Source organism: Haemaphysalis longicornis, unplaced genomic scaffold (genome assembly GCF_048455015.1).
Source record: "Haemaphysalis longicornis isolate Haplotype H1 unplaced genomic scaffold, Haemaphysalis longicornis Haplotype H1 scaffold_9, whole genome shotgun sequence".
Taxonomy (NCBI): domain Eukaryota; kingdom Metazoa; phylum Arthropoda; class Arachnida; order Ixodida; family Ixodidae; genus Haemaphysalis; species Haemaphysalis longicornis.
The window spans coordinates 162,696,348-162,715,589 of NW_027526460.1; the positions used below are offsets into that span (position 1 = coordinate 162,696,348).

Below are 19,242 nucleotides of genomic sequence, written 5' to 3' on the forward strand. Positions count from 1 at the left end.
GGTGCACAAGTTCTTGTAGCACAAAAAAGTCTCCCGATATTCGCAGGTAAAAATAACGAACCCCTTTAGCCGTGCAAGATTGCATCTGGGTTGCCCAAATCCCTCGCTATATGCACGCCAACTACCCCATTGGCCACCGGGCTGCTCGTGCTCGAGCCCTTGCTGCACGATACGAGACCCCGCTGTCCTATACACAGATGCTACCCCCTACCCTATCGCGCCGGCCGCATAGACTGCGTAGTTATGCATACTGGCCAATGCATCAATACCGCCAATGCTACAAAACATCATTCGATGTCGCTGAAGAAATAGCCATTGCCCTCGCCGCCACTTCCCGCCATGAACCAGTTAGTATCCTCAACAATTCGCAGACAGCCTGCCGAAACTACCAGACTGGCCGCATTGCTTTATCAGCCCTACTCATCCTCAAAAGCTGCTCGACAACCTCTGATATCGCGCATCGTCTGGGCTCCCGGACACGCAGCAATCCTTCGTAGTGAAGCGGCTCACGTCGCGGCTCGCGATTGGATACACAAAGCCACTGCCGACGGTGGCCAATGTCTACACCCTCAAGATACACCTCACCCACTGAGTGGCTGAAGAGATATTGTCGCCCATTACAGGCTCAGCATCACTCGCCGCAGCATCACACCACCACACTGTCCCCTCTTACACGCCTCACGCCTCCTCACGCCTCCTCCTCATCTTTCCCAACTGGCAACCTTCCATCTGTGCTTACTATTTCCAGCCTGCAACCTTCTACCATATCATATAGGAGTGGCAAAGTACTCCAGTCCTGCCCCCACTTCCCAGCCCCACCTACGAATAGCGGAGGGCTTCCCAGGCCTGCGCGGATCCGGATGTCTAGCTCATACTGGCGACTCGAGCACGGACGGCCAGCTGTAGTCAAGGCTTCCTGGACTAGGGATGCCTTCCACGAGGCGAGGCCAACACATCAGCTTCTGCTTGATAAATAAAAATGTTTTTCTCTTTCTCTCTCTGTTTCATCATCTTCGACACGAAGACCTTGAAGAAACTGCGGGGCTCTTTGTAATATTGTGACGTGGCAACGAAGGGGATGTATTTAAAGGTTGCAATTAGAAAAATAGATGGGATAGTAAAGACAGATGACGCAGCCGCGATGTCTCAGGTACTGCACGCACACCAAAATAAGCGAGCGTCTTCTTCTTCTCCATCCTATGGGTCCGGGCGGATCTTTTAGCGAAGAAAGCCAACATAGGGCTTTCTTCGCTAACCACAAAGGATTTGCCGTACAAATATGGACGGAACTTGCTGACTGCCCAGACGAATGCGAGGCATTCACGTTCCGTGATGGAATAGTTACGTTCAGCGGGGGACAGACGTCGGCTGGCGTAGGCTATCACCCCGACATAAACAGTCTGTTTCTGAACCAGTACTGCCCCTATCCCGTGGCCACTCGCGTCCATGCGAACTTATGTGGGAGCCAACGGATCGAAATGGGCCAAAACTGGGCAACGAGTCAGGCGGTCAACGAGAGCGGCAAACGCTGCGCTTTGCACGGTGCCCCAGGAGAATGAGGTATCGGCATTAAGCAGATGTGTCAATGGCCGGGCGATCGCAGCAAAATTCTCGATAAAACGGCGAAAGTATGAGCATAGTCCCAGAAAGCTGCGAACATCCTTTGCCGAACGCGGGATTGGAAATTCTTGGACGGCGCGTACCTTATCGGGACCAGGTCGGACACCAGAAGCATCGACTACGTGGCCGAAGATCTTGAGTTGCCGGCCACCGAAACGACATTTTGAGGAATTCAGCTGGACCCCGGCGCGACGTAAAACCTCTAGGATGTCTTCAAGACGATGGAGATGAGTTTCAAATGTCAGGAAAAAACGATGACGTCGTCCAAGTAGCAGGTGCAGGTCAACCACTTGAAGCCACGTAAGAGGGAGTCGATCATTCTTTCGAAGGCAGCCGCCGCGTTGCCCAGACCAAACGACATGACCTTGAATTGGTACAGCCCGTCCGGCGTCATAAATGCGGTCTTTTCGCGTTCCTCGGCATCAACGGCAATTTGCAGTACCCAGACCGAAGGTCAATAGAAGAAAAGTACGATGCACCATGGAGGCAATCGAAGGCGTCGTCAATCCGAGGGAGCGGATAAACGTCCTTTTTGGTGACTTTGTTCTAGTGCCGGTAATCAATGCAGAAGCGCCACGACACACCCTTCTTTTTCACCAAAACGACTGGTTACGCCCATGGATTGGAAGAAGGCTTAATTACATTCTTTTTCAGCATTTTCTCGACTTCATCTGGAAATTCTTGGACGGCGCATACCTTATCGGGACCAGGTCGGACACCAGAAGCATCGACTACGTGGCCGAAGATCTTGAGTTGCCGGCCACCGAAACGACATTTTGAGAAATTCAGCTGGACCCCGGCGCGACGTAAAACCTCTAGGATGTCTTCAAGACGATGGAGATGAGTTTCAAATGTCAGGAAAAAACGATGACGTCGTCCAAGTAGCAGGTGCAGGTCAACCACTTGAAGCCACGTAAGAGGGAGTCGATCATTCTTTCGAAGGTAGCCGCCGCGTTGCCCAGACCAAACGACATGACCTTGAATTGGTACAGCCCGTCGGGCGTCATAAATGCGGTCTTTTCGCGTTCCTCGACATCAACGGCAATTTGCCAGTACCCAGACCGAAGGTCAATAGAAGAAAAGTACGATGCACCATGGAGGCAATCGAAGGCGTCGTCAATCCGAGGGAGCGGATAAACGTCCTTTTTGGTGACTTTGTTCAAGTGCCGGTAATCAATGCAGAAGCGCCACGACACACCCTTCTTTTTCACCAAAACGACTGGTTACGCCCATGGATTGGAAGAAGGCTTAATTACATTCTTTTTCAGCATTTTCTCGACTTCATTTTGAATGATTTTGCCTTCGCCGTGAGATACCCGGTATGGTCGCCGATGGATGGGGCTCGCATCCGCGGTGTTGATGCGGTGGGTTATCGTCGATGTCTGTCCCAAAGGGCGATCGTCCAAATCAAACATTTCTCTGTACGACGAAAGCAGGCAATGTAACTCGCGAGCTTGCGACGAAGGAAGGTCCGACGCTATCATTTTTGCGATGTCACCAGGGGTGGGCCAACGGTCCTTGAAATCATTCGGCGCAACCATGCAGGCGTCAGTGGACACGGCAGAAATTTGGCATTCGTCCAGGGGAAATCGCGTGGCCAGCAACATCCGCTCGGGGAGAACTTGGGGCATAGAACCAAAATGAAGGAAAGGCAGGCTGATTTGGTTGTTCGCGAGCGTGACGACAGTGTAAGGAATAGCCGCGTGGTGTCGGAGGAGGACGTCGGTTATAGGGGAAACGACGTAGTCGCCGTCCGGAAAGGGTTGGCATGGTGACAAAGGGACGTAGGATATTGTGTTGGGAAGCAAGCGGATATGTACTGTGGAGCAGAGGCGGTTGGGAAGTTTGGTGTCGGCAACAGGACCGGTCGGCAGGTCAAGACGAAGAATACCCGAGGCACAGTCAATAAGCGCGGCGTTGTCGGTTAGAAAGTCAAGCCCGTTAATGATGGAAGCACGTTACTTGCGGCTGTTGTGACCGGAGAGGCTTGCAAAGAGGAGGAAGCGCGCTTCCAGACGAATACCTACCCACATCCCCTCGCCTCCACCTCAACTTCCCCAACCAACAACCTTCCGCCTGTGTTTACTGTCCCCAGCCTGCCACCTTCTACTATATTACGGGGTGGTCTAGCCGACGTGAAAAAGGACTGCCTTTTTGAAGAGCTCGTACACGTCATGGCTCAGGAACAGCAGCAGCAGCAGCAGCAGAAGTTCTGCCACAATGTTCTCTGGGACAGCCCTACTGGCGATGTTGCAGCGCTGAGCCTGGTTCGTGAAGCCTCCGATGCGAAAATGTCTGTCAAGCAGCGTGGAGAGCACAGGAGAATTATCATGTGGAGCTCCTGCAGTTCTGGGCGCGTGAGTTTGCGTGGCTGTACCGATTAGTTGCCGAATCAAGTACGCCGTGGTAAATTCACGGCTTACGTGTCCTAGGGCGCGATTGCAACGCTGAATTGGCGGTGGTGATGGCCCCTAAGACAGTTGCCGTGAGTGCCCTTTGAACTGTGGTGTGGGCGTATTTTCCGGGTCAGCAGTTATGACGAGGATATGAGAAGACGTCGCGCTTTGTGGAGCCCTGAGCGATGAAAAGAATGCAGGCGATAACCTTGACGGCGAGCTATGATGCCCGTGGGGGATTCTGCGTAACAGAGGCCGGGCGTGGTGCCAGCAGTTCGGCGGCTCGAATGCAACTGTTGGCCGTGCCGCTCATGGTTCGTGGGTCGCTGCTCGTAACTGGATCTGCACTAACGCGTAGCACTGCTCCCGCGGCGCCAATGCTTTCGGCAGCCGTGCTTGAGCTGCGACAAAACGTTTCAGAAACCCGTGTAAGCCCACTGAAAGTTTGTGTTTTGCCATACTTCGGAAGGTAGCGTCATTATTACTGAGTAAAACCTCCCTTGGGTGCTTTAAAACATAAGCAGTAAGGTTTGTTTCATACTGACTGATATAATACCGAATATTTTGTAGTTTTTCTAAATACAAAAACTAGCATACCATACACATATAACCCAGCATTTGTGGTACGTTTTTGTCACCGCCATTTAGAAATCACTGAACATTATTGTAGTTATTACTGCTACGTTTTACCTTATCCAATTGAGTTGATGAAGATAAACAGGCACAGTTAGGATTCCGAAGAGGGCTGTTTTGTCATACACATCCACAGGCATATGGAAACAACAGCGGAGCACAAAGTAATGCAGCGTACTCACGATATAAGCCGTAACATACAATACACTTTCACAAGGTAAAAAGATTTTACAATTCAGGATACAAGAAAAAGTACTGAAAACTAATTTTTCTAGATTCTAAGGATATCCTACAGACAAATGAGTGAGCGCTTCTTCAAAAGCAATAAAATACTGCAATGTGGCGTGACTCTAGAAACAGCTTCATGGCAAGAAATGAGCGCTTTTGCTGGCTCGGTGTTGGCCATGGGCCCAGCAATTGGGAAAGGTTGAACGGTTGAACGTTTCCCTATGTCTTTATACACAAGGAAAAGTTCCTAAAGGAAAGGACTCCTAAAATGACGTGAACATTACTTTTGCCATAATGACCACATAAACAGTACGCGCTACGAACTTCGCCAATTTTAGGCCCAAAATGTTTTGAATAAGCTGTGCCAATACACAGGCGGTGTATAAGCATCTCTGAGTTTCTGGTTACGGCTAGCGGAATTTTAAACCGCAACAAAAGGATCACCATCAAATAACAGGCTGATTTGGGCTTGTCCGGCAAGCCACGTATTCGGACTAAGGCTAACAGAACATTTCATTTGCAAAAGGCGCAATTGTGGTTCATCAATCATCACCATCATGAAGGTCTCTAGCGCGGTGCGTAAACGAATGTCCCGGTATTTTTTACTACGCCTTACGAAGCGCTTCAGCGTGAGGCGGAAACGAGTGGCTAGCTGTTTTCTAATTGCAGAGCACTTTAGTTGCTCGTCTTGTCGTACGTCGCTCGCTGGACCTGAGCCACACGACGTTGATTGATTGATTGTGGGGTTTAACGCGCCGACGCAACGCAGGCGATGAGGCGCGCCGTAGTGGAGGGCTCCGGATTAATTTTGACCACCTGGGGATCTTTATCGTGCGCCGAAATCCACACGACGTTCCGTCGTAGCAGAAATATCGCCGCGGTGCAACCCAGAGGCTTCGGAAGCCAAGTAGTTTATATAGTCATAAGCGTTCGAAACTCGTGAACCGCTGGCGCTTGTCATACATATCCACGTTGTCTAGCGGAAATAAAGCGGTAGGTGCATTTGAAGCAAAATATACATAAATTAGCCGGCTGCGCCCGCATTCATTTAGATAGATTGGTTTTTACGATAGTAAGCGAGAAAAAGTGGCAGTGCAGCGCCATTATGTGCGGGAAGAAAAGCAAACACAAAAAGAACAGAACTTCCGCTGGCGCAGGTTCAGGCAGGGCGCGCGCGAGCACTGTGAAGGGAGAGTGCTGTCGAGGTGTGCGGACGTACGAGCGCGGCGGAGGCATCGATGACGAAAACGGATAAGTGTTTGAAATTAAATATTCCTTTTTTAGAGAGACCATGTTTTAGAGAGAGATGTGGTTTTAAACAATAGGGTTAGCTGAAAGGGGCAGTAGTTGTTAGCGTAGGGAAGTGACCGAATCAGATCTGTGGGGCGGTTGTTGCACGTGGCGGTTTGAAAGAGTGATAGTTGGTAATTCGTGAAAGAAGAATTGATGCTGTGGGGAAGAATGGCTCGTTGCGGCTTACTATTAGATTGGAGGGGAGCGCTCGAGAACGCGGCAGTGAAGTAAGTGAGAGTTGGGCACGCCTCGGAAGGGCGGTAACATGCCTCAGAAGCAAAAGCAGGGTGTGGTCTGCACGGGGTGCGAGCACGAATACCCGCTCGAGGAGACGAAATTCGAGTCGGTCGAGGACGCGGAAGGGCAGGACTTCAGGTGCAGAGTGTGTGTGCTAGCGTCGCGCCTCTACCGGCTCGAGGAAGAAAAGGAGCAGCTGAGAGTTCAGGTAGGCGAGCTACAGGAGGAGTTGAAGGAAGAACAAGAGCAGAGGAAGGCACTCGAAGCGAGGTTGGCACAAATGGAGGTCAAACTGGCGACGAAACGTGCCATCCCGACAAACGATGAAGCAGGTCACGAGGCAGGTGTGTCGGCAGTGCTTGACCCCGAGAAGGGAAAGGAGCAGGACAAAGATGCCACGTCGGAAGACGATCCCGGACTGGCGCTGACTCAGCCGGTGCGGGAGCAGGTTGCCGCGCCGGGGGGGCAGCCAGGAAAAGGAAGAAAGGCGCATGGTTATCGTGGCGCGGGACTCCAACATGCGGTTCTCAGAAATGGAGATTAGAAGACGGGTGAGGGAGGACGAGAGAGTGCAGGTTGGCGTGTTCGCCGTGCAGATGGTCAGGGTAGTGTTGGAAAAGGCGAAGGATAAAATTTGAGAAAATATGTAAGGGCAGAACCTAGTGATTATCGCAGGAGGAACCAATGACGTTCTGCAGAGAAGGGGCGCGGGAGTGCGCAAGCAGCTAGAAAAGGGGGTGAACGAACTTCGGGCGCTGTGCCCACATGGGCAGGTCGTCGTGAGCACAGTACCAGAGATAATTGGGAGAGGGGTACATGTGAAAAGGGAAGTTGAAGCGGTAAACCGAAACATACGGGAGCTGGGCAAGGAGCTGAGTTTTGCTGTCGCAGACATCAACAGGGATATCTGATGGGTGGGCTGGAAGAGGGCGTTCCAGCGTGACGGAGTGCATTTCAGCGGGCAGGCGGCAGCAGCCATCGGAAGACGACACGCGGGGCGAACTGTGGCTTTTTTAGCGGGCCGCAGCACTTGCGAAGGTGGCGTAGACAAATGCAAGCAGAAAAGGTAGATAGCGGGGTCGGTGCAGATTGGTGCAGGCAAACGCAAGGGACGACGACGGCGTGTAAAGAAGAGAGGGGGGAAACTGAAGATCGCATACATAAACATGCAGGGAGGCAGGAAAAGACAGAAGTGGATGGAGATTAATAAGCAGCTAGAAGAGGAAGATATCCAGGTATACGTTGTGACCGAGTCGCACCTACGGGACTTGGAAGAACCTCCGGTAACCGGAGAGTATGTATGGGAAGGTTATAACAGGACGGCTGGATTGACAAAAAGGCGGATGAGTAGGTATGCTTGCACGGCAGGGGGCTAATTGGAAGAGAGTGAAAGAAGACTGTAAAGAACATATGTGGATGAAAAGGATAGTGGAGGGTAGGGAGATTGCTTTAGGGGTGTCTATTGCTGTCTATTAGGAATCTATTCGCGCACATAAGGCTCACCTTAAAGGGACACTGAAGTGATATGTAAACATTGCGGGATTACTTGCGCAAATTGTAGTCCTGAGTCCCCAGGCCATGTTTCGACCACTCTGGGCGCGTTTACGCGATTTTCTTTAGTACAAAAATTAATTCGAAAATTCTGTCCTCCTCTCTTTACGCTCGCCCATTTTCTGCGGCGTTTTCGTGTGACGTCGCGAGGAGCCGAGCTCGCAATTGGCTGCGCTACTGCATGGCTCCCCGGCCTTCAGACAGAGTCAGTCGGCCCAGCGTTTCGTCCGCCGGCCGCCGACGGGTCGTCGCAATTGGTTCGCTCAGTTGAAACGAAGCCAGGACACGTTTGTGAATGGAAGAATCTGCCTTTCTTTACTTGGTTAGCTTGTACACTGTATCTGGCTTCAAGTCAAGGTCGCTTCACACAAGCGCTGCACAAGCGCACATGCGACGCTTCGCTGACTGGTACGCCAGTAGGAAAATATAAGCCCTCTTGAAGGCGGGAGAAGAGTCAGCGAAGTCAATATAGGTATAAGGAAATAAAATCAACTGATATTTTTACCGTACAGCGTAAAACTAGTGTGCGGGAAGCACTTTTTTGCGCTGGGCGAAGAAGCACAGCGGTCAGCAGCACGACTACGCATCTGCGAACGCTTTTCCGTCTACGAAATGCAATTGTTAGACGTGAGCTATTGTGGAAACTCGGGGCACGCTTACTGCACGAGCGCAATACAAGAAATAGTCACCTAAGCTGCTTGAAATGCCAAAATAAAAGTGTAAACTGGTTGTACAACATATACCTTATATTACCAAGGCCAGCGGAGCCCGCCCCGTGGCTGGGTGGTCTGGGGTGCTAGGTATGTCACCGCAAGTGTTTTGCAAGTCACGAGTTCGAATCCCCGCGGGTACGTGCTTTTTTTTGTAATTGTAAGTTAACTTTTTCGTTTCTCGCCGATGTTTTCTACATTGAGTTCGCCTTTTTTGGGGCCACAACGTTCATGGCTCCACGAACTAGTTCACAGAACGCGCGCAGGCTGGCAGTGGCACGCTAGCGAGTTCTCGTTGGCGTGCTGTTGGCATAAGCACCGACTGCTTGCGGGCAGTGGGCACAGGCTCGAATGAACAGACCCTTGGCCTGGTGCGAACACGCTTTTTACGATACAGGCATGAGTGAGGCAAGCTCCAAATATGGGGGAAAAGCGCATGACATTTGGGCGTCTGCGGGTACGCGGAAAGCGTCCATGCATGGCGTAGGCCTCGGCTAGTGAATGCTACGATTCCAAGCCGTCCTGGGAGGCTTATCTTTATGCATTTTTACAGCTGACAACATGGCAGAAGCGCGGTACGATGATTACTGAGTTATTGAGCATGGCCATCCCATAACGTCACCGGTGGTGTTTTACAGAACCGAAACCGAAACTTGTTTGGTTGCTCACCTTGGGCATCGTCCAATCACGGTGCCCGCTCCTCCCAACGTCACAGCTTTAGTTGGTGCGGCCGCCGCAAACCGCCCATGGTAGTTTTTCTTCTTTCGCGCTTTGTAAAATATTTACCGATTTGTCAACCGGATAAACGATGAAAAGTGTGCTATTTTGAGCCAGTCTACGCAGTGCAAGCAAAAACGGGAGCTTAACAAATTCACTTCAGTGTCCCTTTAAGACGAAAGGAAGACGAAACGCGGCTATAATGAAGCATAGAGCCCTCTGGGGATACAGCAAATACGAGGTGGTAAGGGGAGTCTGGAAAGGGGTCATGGTAACAGGATTAACTTTCGCTAACTCGGTTCTGTGCATGAAGCCAGAGTCCCAAGCGGGCCTGGACGTAAATCAGAGGGCGGAGGCAGATTGGCCCTAGGGGCCCACAGCAAAACTACAAATGAAGCGCTACAAGGGGATATGGGCTGCTCGTCTTTCGGGGCGAGGGAGGCGCAGAGCAAGATAAAGTTTGAGGAGTGACTTCGTGACATGGAGGATGAAAAATGGGCCGCGAGGGTGTTTAAGTACCTCTATACGAGGAGCGTGGACACGCGGTGGAGACGGAGGACCAGACAGCTGACCAAGCTGTCCGGAAAGTCGCTAGGGGAAAGTGGGGTTTACACAACTGTTAAAAAGCATGTAAAGTCAGCAGAGACAACGAAGTGGGCACAGAGAATGGAAGCGAAAAAAACCCTGGAGACTTATAGGGCAGCGAAACGGGAAATTAAGAAGGAGGGATTCTATGGCAGTACGAGAGGCAGTGCGTTGCTCTTCGAGGCACGGGCAGGGTGCCTGAGAAACAGGTAATACATGGGTAGCTACAGGCAGCAGGATGAAACATGTGCATGCTGCCGCAGTGATCTGGAAACTATAGACCATATTGGCAGGAGCTGCACAGAGATACTGCCACCACGGCGTGAGGGGGAAACGACGTTGGCGGAGGCCTTCCGATTTCGGGTGAGGGGGAACCTCAACTTCAAGGCCATAGAGGTGACGAAGAGGCGACTGGAGTGGTGGTGGAGGAAAAGTAGGGAAGGGGTGGGCACGCAGGCGGAGTAATCATACGGATGAGAATTTAGAACAGCGAGGGGAGAAAAAAATGGTGCGATGAGTTTAAAACAGAAAAGAGGGAGAGATGGGAGGGAGAAAGTAAATCTATAGGTTAGCTGGGAGTAGGGCAAGTAAGCGTAATAAAACAGGCAAGTCGGTTGCTGACAACCGACGCCCCGATTCAAAGGGAAAGCCACTAATCATCATCGGGGGGGAATTTGAGTTACATGGGGTGTTAGCAGTGAGCGGATGACGGCGCTAAAGCCCATTATGGCGAATTACTGCTCTGAACTTCCCAAAACTTTCAGATTGCGTGGAACGGCCTTAATATTGAGTACGCGTTATGTTCTTTCGCGAGGGGTAAACGAGTTTCCTGATGTTTTAGTACCGTGACTACATGAGACGACGATTACGACGACGACCACAGGCAATGCCAACAGCTCCAGGCCCTAAGGGGCTTCACTCTAAATATTCTGCATTTGTCTCATGCCGCCAAGGAGCTGAGTTAGTTAAAAATGAATTGCGCAAGCATTGCGAAACGCTTGTTCAAATGTCAGTTAAGTCGTCCATCATTCCGCTTGTTCCCGGTTTCTTTTTCGACATATTAAAAGGAGTTTTTAGGACTGAAGTAGCATTGTCTTGTTGTTCTCAGAGTCCCTCAAGAAGGGATAATTTGAAAATAAATAAAGCAAAAACTTAAAACCAGGATTTCTCAAAACGCCCTTTCCACTGAGAAAAAGAATATTTTTTTTTCAACTATTCAGGTTTCCGAGACTATTTTATTGTCAGTTGTTTAGCAAAGCTGTATGCATATTCTGAATCAGAATGAGCTTGTTCCCACTATATTTGTTTCTTGCTCAAAATTTTTTCCCTCGAAAATGATTAAAATTTTAGTTCGTGGAATGTAAATATTTTCTTAAAAAGCAACGGTTATTGGCACTCTAGTATTCTGGTTCAGATGGAAGCGTTAGGCATTTACACATATGGAAAGTGTTTCAGACCTGCGTCAGTAAAAACATTTCGGAAAATGTTCCTTACTGCAGAAAAAAAAAGCTAAAAAACTCGGGACTTTTTTTCAAAACTTAATGAATACTTACATAAGAATAATTACTTAGTTTTTTATAGTAATGAATACTTACTATACATATCCTCCAAAATTGCAAGCTGATCAATCAAAAAAAATTAAAGCAGTTCCACTCAACGTGGAAGCGGTCGGAAGTGCAGAGCAGTGATTCGCCAAAATGGGCTGCACCGCCGTTATCCGCTCACTGCTACTGCCCCATGCAAGTCACGTTTTCCGCATTCGCAGTGCTCGCGCGCCCCCTGCCTGAAACTCCACCAGCGGGAGGTCTGTTCTTTTTGTGCTTGCTTTAATTTTGTATGGTGGAGCTGTTTTGCGTCATTTTAAACGCGTAATTTTTTTTTTGCGCGTCTCAAGCCTTTCTCCGTCATTTCGAACGCGCCATTGTTTTCTTGCGCGGCTGGAGCCTTTCTGCGCTATTTCGAACGCGCCATTTTTTTCTTGGGTGGCTACCTTTTAAGATTAATATCGCAAAAACCAACCGAAAGAGCGTTATAACTAAATGCACGCGGGCGCTGCCGGTTAGTTACGTATATTTTGCCTCAAATGTACCCTTAGTTTTCTTTGCGCTGAACAACAGGAGATGTAGGACAAGCGCCAGCGGTTCACGAGTTTCGAACGCTTATGACTATATAAACCGCTTGGGTTTCGAAGCCTCTGGGGTACGCCGCGACGACAGCATTACCACCGGACGCCCTGTTGCTCTACTTGGGTTCCAGCGAGCGAGCCACGACGACAAGGCGGGCGCTTAAAGTGCCAAGCACTGAAAAGAAGCGAAGCTAGCTGCCGACGTAATTGGACACATACGTCATCTATCCATCCCCCCTTGATGTGCTTTGCGAGCTGGCACGTGTGCTGTTGGGTTGCCGAGAATCCCACCATGGCCAGGAATCTATTAGTGCGCGCTCTTAGAACAGGTACGAAGTAAATTATCACATAACTGGAAGCGTCGAAGCATACAACTAGAGCCAAAAATTACCATCCCTTTTACCGTGACACTTTCAAATGATGGAAGGAAAACGTGGCGAGATTTCTGCAGCACCTTATCGCCTTGAAACGCTGTCAAAACATTGGTTGATTTGATTATAAGGTTTAACGCGCAGACGCAACGCAGGCGATGAGGCCCACCGTAGTGGAGGGCTCTGGATTAAATTTCACCGCCTGGGCACCTTTACCTTACGCCGAAATCTCGAAAACACGGGAGTTTTTGCTTTTCGCCTCCATCAGAAAAGCTGCCGCCGCGGACGGGAATCGAAACCGCGTCTTCGTGGTCAGCAGCCTTAGCAACTGAGGTCACAAACTTAGCTATTGGATACAAGGTAAGGTCACAAACTAAGGTCATTGGATAGTTATGTGGTTAAGTGGCTGAGAGCTACCATTTCGGAGCTCTTTCTGTTTCCCGTGGAGACCCACAAAGAACTGGGGCTAAATAATTTTGTTGGGTGGTAATTCAATGAGGTGTCGAGACAAATCGCCCTGAATATAGAGCCTGTGCAGATTTGGCTAACCAAAGAGTGCGCTTCTGATCGATGATGAAAAGCATCGCAAGAATCTGGTACAGAACAAGAGTGGACCACACAGAGCGCTGAACTCGCGTCTGACAATTTATTAGAAAAAACGTGTATTTATACACAAAACCGTACTGTCACGTGGACAGATAACACAGGGGTTGCATGTTAGCAACCACAGTTGACATCCTTAAACAGTGTGGCGCGTGACGATGTTCCGCATCCAAGAAGGGACACAATCTGCTAGCGGATGAGAAAGTGAAATTCTTTTGCAGATAATGACACATAAGGTGCAGTAATGCACTTGCCCTTGTTCCTTTTAATGTGAGGCGTTCCATAATAACAGGAACGAGGGCATATGCGTCAGTGCCCCTTCTCTGTCATTACTTGATATAATAAATTTAATTTTTTATCTTCTAGCAAATTGTGTCACTTCTTGGATGCCGAACACCATCACGTCCCACACTGTTTAAGGATGTCAACTGCGGTTGCTCGAATACAATCACCTTATTAGCCATTCAAGCAGTAGTGCGGTTTTGTGCATAAATGCGCGTCTTCTTTCCAAAAAAATATTTATTTGCCAGTTCAGCGTTGTGCGTCATGTCCTCTTTTTTGTCCCTGTGTTTCTTGCTGTGATTTTCATGATATGGCTGAATCCGCACCAATTAGCCCAGCTTGCCATCTTACTTCAAAAAATGCGGAGTTTCGGCCGGATTGATTAAGAGTTGCTTCGGCTCGGTCTTCCCTACGAGCCTCGTGATGCGTCGGAGGCATGTTGCGTGGCAGTGGGGCCCTTCAATGAACTTGCGAACGACATGGGGAAGCTGAGCCGCACCGGCCGCCTGCGGGTGTTGCAGAGGATACCGCAGGTGCAGTTGAGACAGACTGGTTCTACCGCTAGGGATAGAGCTCAGTCTATACAGACGCCGCTTCATATCCTAGGCGAAGAGCTATGACCGCTGTGGTTTCTACTACGGAAGACGTCATTAAACGCGCATCAATTCCTACCATCCGCTCTTGCACACGGAGAAAGCAGCCATCTCCTTAGCCATTGCACAAACCTCTGAAGAAATAATGATTACAGACAGCCAACAAGCATGTAGACCCTTCTCCGGCGGTTGCATATCACGACTTGCCAGAAAAAGTCTTCTCCAGGATCCCCCTCTATATCCCGTAAGGATTGTGTGGGCTCCAGCCCAGTCCCTCCGGCGACAGCCCAGTCCCTCCGGGCGAGTCGACCCACCGGGCAAGCCAGGAGTTCGGCGAGCAGTGGCAGGTCTACCCCCTCTTGTCGTTCCATGAATTCACCCTGCATTGCCGCCTGGAACAAACACTATATCCTCTTGCGCACAAAATCATCACTAAATAACAAGAGCGCCACCTCCGAGGTATCCAAACAAACACATTTCCCCACCCCACTAGAGCCCACATTCCGGCCCCGACCCTGTACTCCTCGCAATGCCGCTTCTGGGAAGCTCCGGGCACCCTCTACTATATCATGTAGGGCTGTGATAAGAACCCCCACCTACCCCCCATGCCCTTCCCCTTCCCTGAGCACCGGTAGAGCGCACTGTCCAGCTCGGACACTGACGACCAGCTTTGGCTGGTACAGAGAACCCAAGAAGCCGGACGGAGTCAAGGGGTCCTGGAATTAAAGCTTTTTCCCAGGGCCAAATGTTTTAAAGACACGTTTATTCCTCCTCCTTCTTAAAAAGTGCGCGGAAAGCTCCAACTTCCGCATGCCCAACTAGGCTGTTCGTTCACTCACAGTGAATTAAAGAGCGCACTAGCATCCTGCCGAAAGGAATCGGTACCTTGCTCGGAAGATACCACGTTTGCCATACGTAAAAAGTTTGGTTTCACGGGTACGTCTGCACTGCTAGCTGAATTTAAGATTTGTAGCCTCGGGGAGCTGTCCCGGACACTTACAATATAGCGTGCCTAAATGCAATCCTGAAGCACAGCAACACACCACTGTCGCTTGACTCTTCCAGTTCAGTAAGCCTGACAGGCTGTTTGCGCAAGGTTAAAGAGACACTGATGGTGGCAAGGCTTCCAAGGTAGGGTGACGGTACGCAAGTGTTCCCTGAGTACATGTGTAGATTTTGAAGGAAGCGCTTGTCAATGGACGCAGTATTTGCTATCATGACATGAGTCAGACATGAGCGCAGTTGCGGAAACATCACAATGGCTGTTTTCTTGGACATAAACCTGGCGTTTAACACTGCCAGTCACATTCCTATTTTGCAAAGTGTGCTGGAAACTGATACACTTGAGCGAATATTAAGAAGAATACCAGACTTTTTTACTACCCAAAGTGTTCTCATGGGCACATCAGATAGTTGTACTGCCGATGGACAATTAACCTATCGGTGGTAAATGCATAAATACAGAGATAAGCACCTGAAACGCTTTTTTGCGCCTCACGTTGTTCAATGTCTTGTCCAATGTCTTTTGTCCAGTGTCGCGTTGTCCAATGTCCAAACGCTTAGATTTGCACTTTACCTCCAATCGGCCATCATTCTTCTACGTGTCTTGGAGCTATTTTTTGCCGCCGTGTAATGGGAGGGTTCATGACGGCACACATTTGACTACTTTTGTGTTCCTCATCTGGCTGTATGTTTACGCTCTCTTTACTTGCGGGCCACCACTCGCGACAACCGTAATTTGTGTGGTGTCGTAGAAAACCCGTGCTATGTAAAATACGCCAACCGGGGATTGGCGAACAGACATAAAAGCGAATAAAATTGAAACGACAGCGAAATAACGTTGATGGTGGTGGACAAACACAACAAAAAAACAAGATGGCCAAGGGGACAAATCCTCAAGCGACCAAACGAGACCTCTGAAATGGTTAGAACGTAAAACAGGGTTGTTTGAAAGGGTGCTTAAAACGCCACGTTTCAGAGTTGAGCAGGGCAGGCTCAAGGTTCAGGAGTGACGAGATGGGAATGAGATGCAGTCATATTTTCTAAAATATCCGGCGCTGAATCATCCGTCATTCTCTGCTTATTGTTGTTCATTGCTTTTATGTAGCGTACAGTCGACAAAACCAGCTTAAGTGGTCGAGAAGGCTACGTGTTGTACCCGTCCTGAAGAGACGGGTACAGCACGGACTTATCGTTCTTGAGATTGAATGTATCGCGTGAATTGACATATATATGTCCACTGCAATGTGTAAACGCGAGGAGATGGACTCGTCAGTACACTTTAATTTGGCCATATACATACACCTCGCGGGCACCAAATAAAGATATAATTTGTTTTGGTTTTTGCCGTTCAAACCGCAAATTAGTGATGTGGCTACAGTAAAGTCTGTGGAATTGCGGCTGTGTGGGTTTTTTGATTGGATGCAGACACATCCTGGCCTTAATAAGAAAACAAGGATGAAAAATATCTTACATATAAAGGTTCAGCACTTCTCGTTGACAGCACTCGGAGAACGAGTTCTTATGCGGTGTATTGTACTTGTAGCTCATCATCAATCCGTCATCCCAAGAGCAGTCCTTCGCCCCAATCAATCCTGCCGGCCAGTTTTCTGGATCCCTTCCGTCATGAGCGCAGCCAAGGCTAGTGAAAAAACATGAATGGACCGATTATTGCACGTTCATATATTAATATAGTAATTATACATATGCACGAAGAGAAGTACTGTATATATTCCGGTGTATTCATAATTATTGTTCTTGAGATTGAATGTATTGCGTGAATTGACATATATATGTACAGTGCTATCGCGTGTGTAAAAGAGAGGGGTTGGAAGCGTTAGTAGACATTGGGATTTCCTTTCGCCTTGCTTCGTGGGCATATGCATATATGAAAGTGAAAGTGAAAGTTCATTTTATAAAAAGAATACATACATAATATTATACAGACAAGGGTCCCATAGTCGACAGACTGTAAGAGGACCCTTGATTATGTATACACAAACAAATGTGTGAAAGCAGCAAATGGGCGTATCATCTCATCATAATAGTAAAAAGACAAGTGAAGTTAATCTATAATCTACATTCACTCAACAGTAAGCCTAGTATGTATATACAAAAAGTTATAAAATGTGAAGTAACGCAAAAGAAATAACGGCACAAGCAAACAGGAATGTCACTCATAAATACGAACAAAAGCACGATTGTAATTAAACCAGAAGAAACTCTCTAAGATTGTTTTTAAAGCATGTAATAGAAGATGACGATTTAACCGTAACAGGCAAATTATTCCACAATGTGATAGCTGCGAAACAAGATGTTTTCTTACCGTAATTAGTACGAACAGGTGGTAATAAGAAATTATTATTACTTGAAAATCTGGGGAAGGTTTTGCTTCGTAAACTAACAAGATCAATGAAATCATAATAATGGTAAGAGTGCAATAATTTGTAAAAAAATACTCCCAGGTTATAGTGAAATACTGCATTAATACTGCCACTGTACCAACTGCCACTGTACCAACTGCCACTGTATACTGCCACTGTATACTGCCACTGTAAATACTGCCACTGTACCAACAGCTGCCGATTACCCTCCCTGCGCGTCGGGCTCTGTGGCCTGAAGCGTATGGTCGGCGGGTACCCCCCTCTCTGCCCCAGGGCTATGTGTGTAATACCAGGGCTGGTCTCTGTACCGTGAATTACCCGGAATTAAACCAAGTTCTGAGGAGCTACTTCGTCTTCGCGGAGTGACTGCGCACGTGTGGCGAGGGCCGCCGCGGCCGTATACGGCTTGGCTCGCTCGAACCCATGGACGGCACCTTGGTAGGCTGCACTGCATTGGACAGGTGAGGCCCGCAAATATAAGCCTGGGGAATGCTAGGGTAAGTATGAACACCCCCTCTTCCATCATTATTACACGGCACTTACGAACTGCAGACAATCGCAAATGAATCTAGTCGTTTCCAGTACTTCCACATAACTATTTCAAGGACCCAGATTGAAACCTCGTAATGCGTGTGCTATTTGAAAGCTGTACAGTTTGGCTTGTAATTCTTCCCGTAGAAACGCGGGGAGGATTTGCGGCTGAACGCTTTGCCAGTCCTTGGTCTTCTTTCTATGCCTGACATGAAAGCGTTTTTTTTTTATTTCGGGGTTTCTCTGTAGGGTAATTCACAGAACACTTCTACAACTCACCCGCCAAATGCCGTTGGGAAGGTTTGACCCCAGCTAACCGGTCGACATTTCAAAAGGTCAATATTTTTTTAGCTGGCTCACCACGTCGTGGAAGCATGAGCGTGAACGAAACTCGTACATAGAAGTCCTTCGCTTGCAGTGCGCCTACTACAATGTCCGTCTAAAACACATGGAGCGTGACATAACAAAGAAAGCTGCGCGAATCGGTAAGGGTTCATGGTAAGACAAAGCGCGAAGAAACAATGACAACCAGGAGGAACAAATACAGCGGTACGGAGTGCTTTGGAGCGTTGTAAAGAGCAAGAACAGTACCATTATAACCTTTTGTAATGAAATGAAACCGCTGGGAATGGCGCCGTAGACACGAGGCAGCAGTGGCGACAGAAAAAAAAACCACCAAAGGAAGATGAGGAAGAGAAAAACTGGGACAAAGCGCATAGAAAAATGCGCTGAAGGAGAGAAAGAAAAAGATTGGTCGAGGAATTACGCTCATTTTGTCAGTCGGAGCAAAGGAACTGGGATTCTGCCACAGGGATCTTTGCAGTGCGTTGCACTCATTCATCCTGGAATCAGGCCGTATGCCGTGCTAGACATCATTTAGCCGTACCGGATTTCCCTTGTCAAGAATATGCGCGCCCAGCTCACTGCTTCGTCTCTACCAATTCCTTCGTGTTTCTTACTTCCAATTTTCATTAAATGGTGTTCGTTTTTACCTTTGTTTTCTTTCTGTAATCTCCTTATCTTTATTTCTCATAGTCGTCTACTAATAATCCATCTTAATATTTAAATATTTTTCTTTCCCTACAAAAATGACCTAATTTCTTTCGGTAGGGCGCCCATTTCCCGGCCAATCCACCTCATTGGCTGCGCGCCATTTCACTGGAACCACCACCACCACTCCATCGGACGCCTGGTTCGAGGGACGCAACCACTGCGGCAGTCAACGGGACTGCCAGTGTACAAGGCCGACGCCAGTGCCCTTCACCAGGTACAGCATGCGCGAATGGGGCATCAACAAAGCCCTTCGTGTCTGGACGTGAGGCGCGGATGAAGCACCGTCGCTGCCGCCGGCTGCTGCTGTTCCGCTGCAGTTTCGCTGCCTGAC

General features: G+C 48.8%; 1 protein-coding gene across 1 annotated transcript in view; it reads right to left on the minus strand.

Annotated features, from left to right (window-relative positions):
- The window catches only part of LOC144153538 (metalloprotease mig-17-like), a 164,654-nt gene that overhangs the window by 67,259 nt on the left and 78,153 nt on the right, over positions 1–19,242 (minus strand). The window contains exon 8 of the mRNA XM_077685166.1: positions 16,418–16,585. Within this exon, the coding sequence (XP_077541292.1) occupies positions 16,418–16,585 (168 nt within the window). The remainder of the gene's footprint in view (positions 1–16,417; positions 16,586–19,242) is intronic.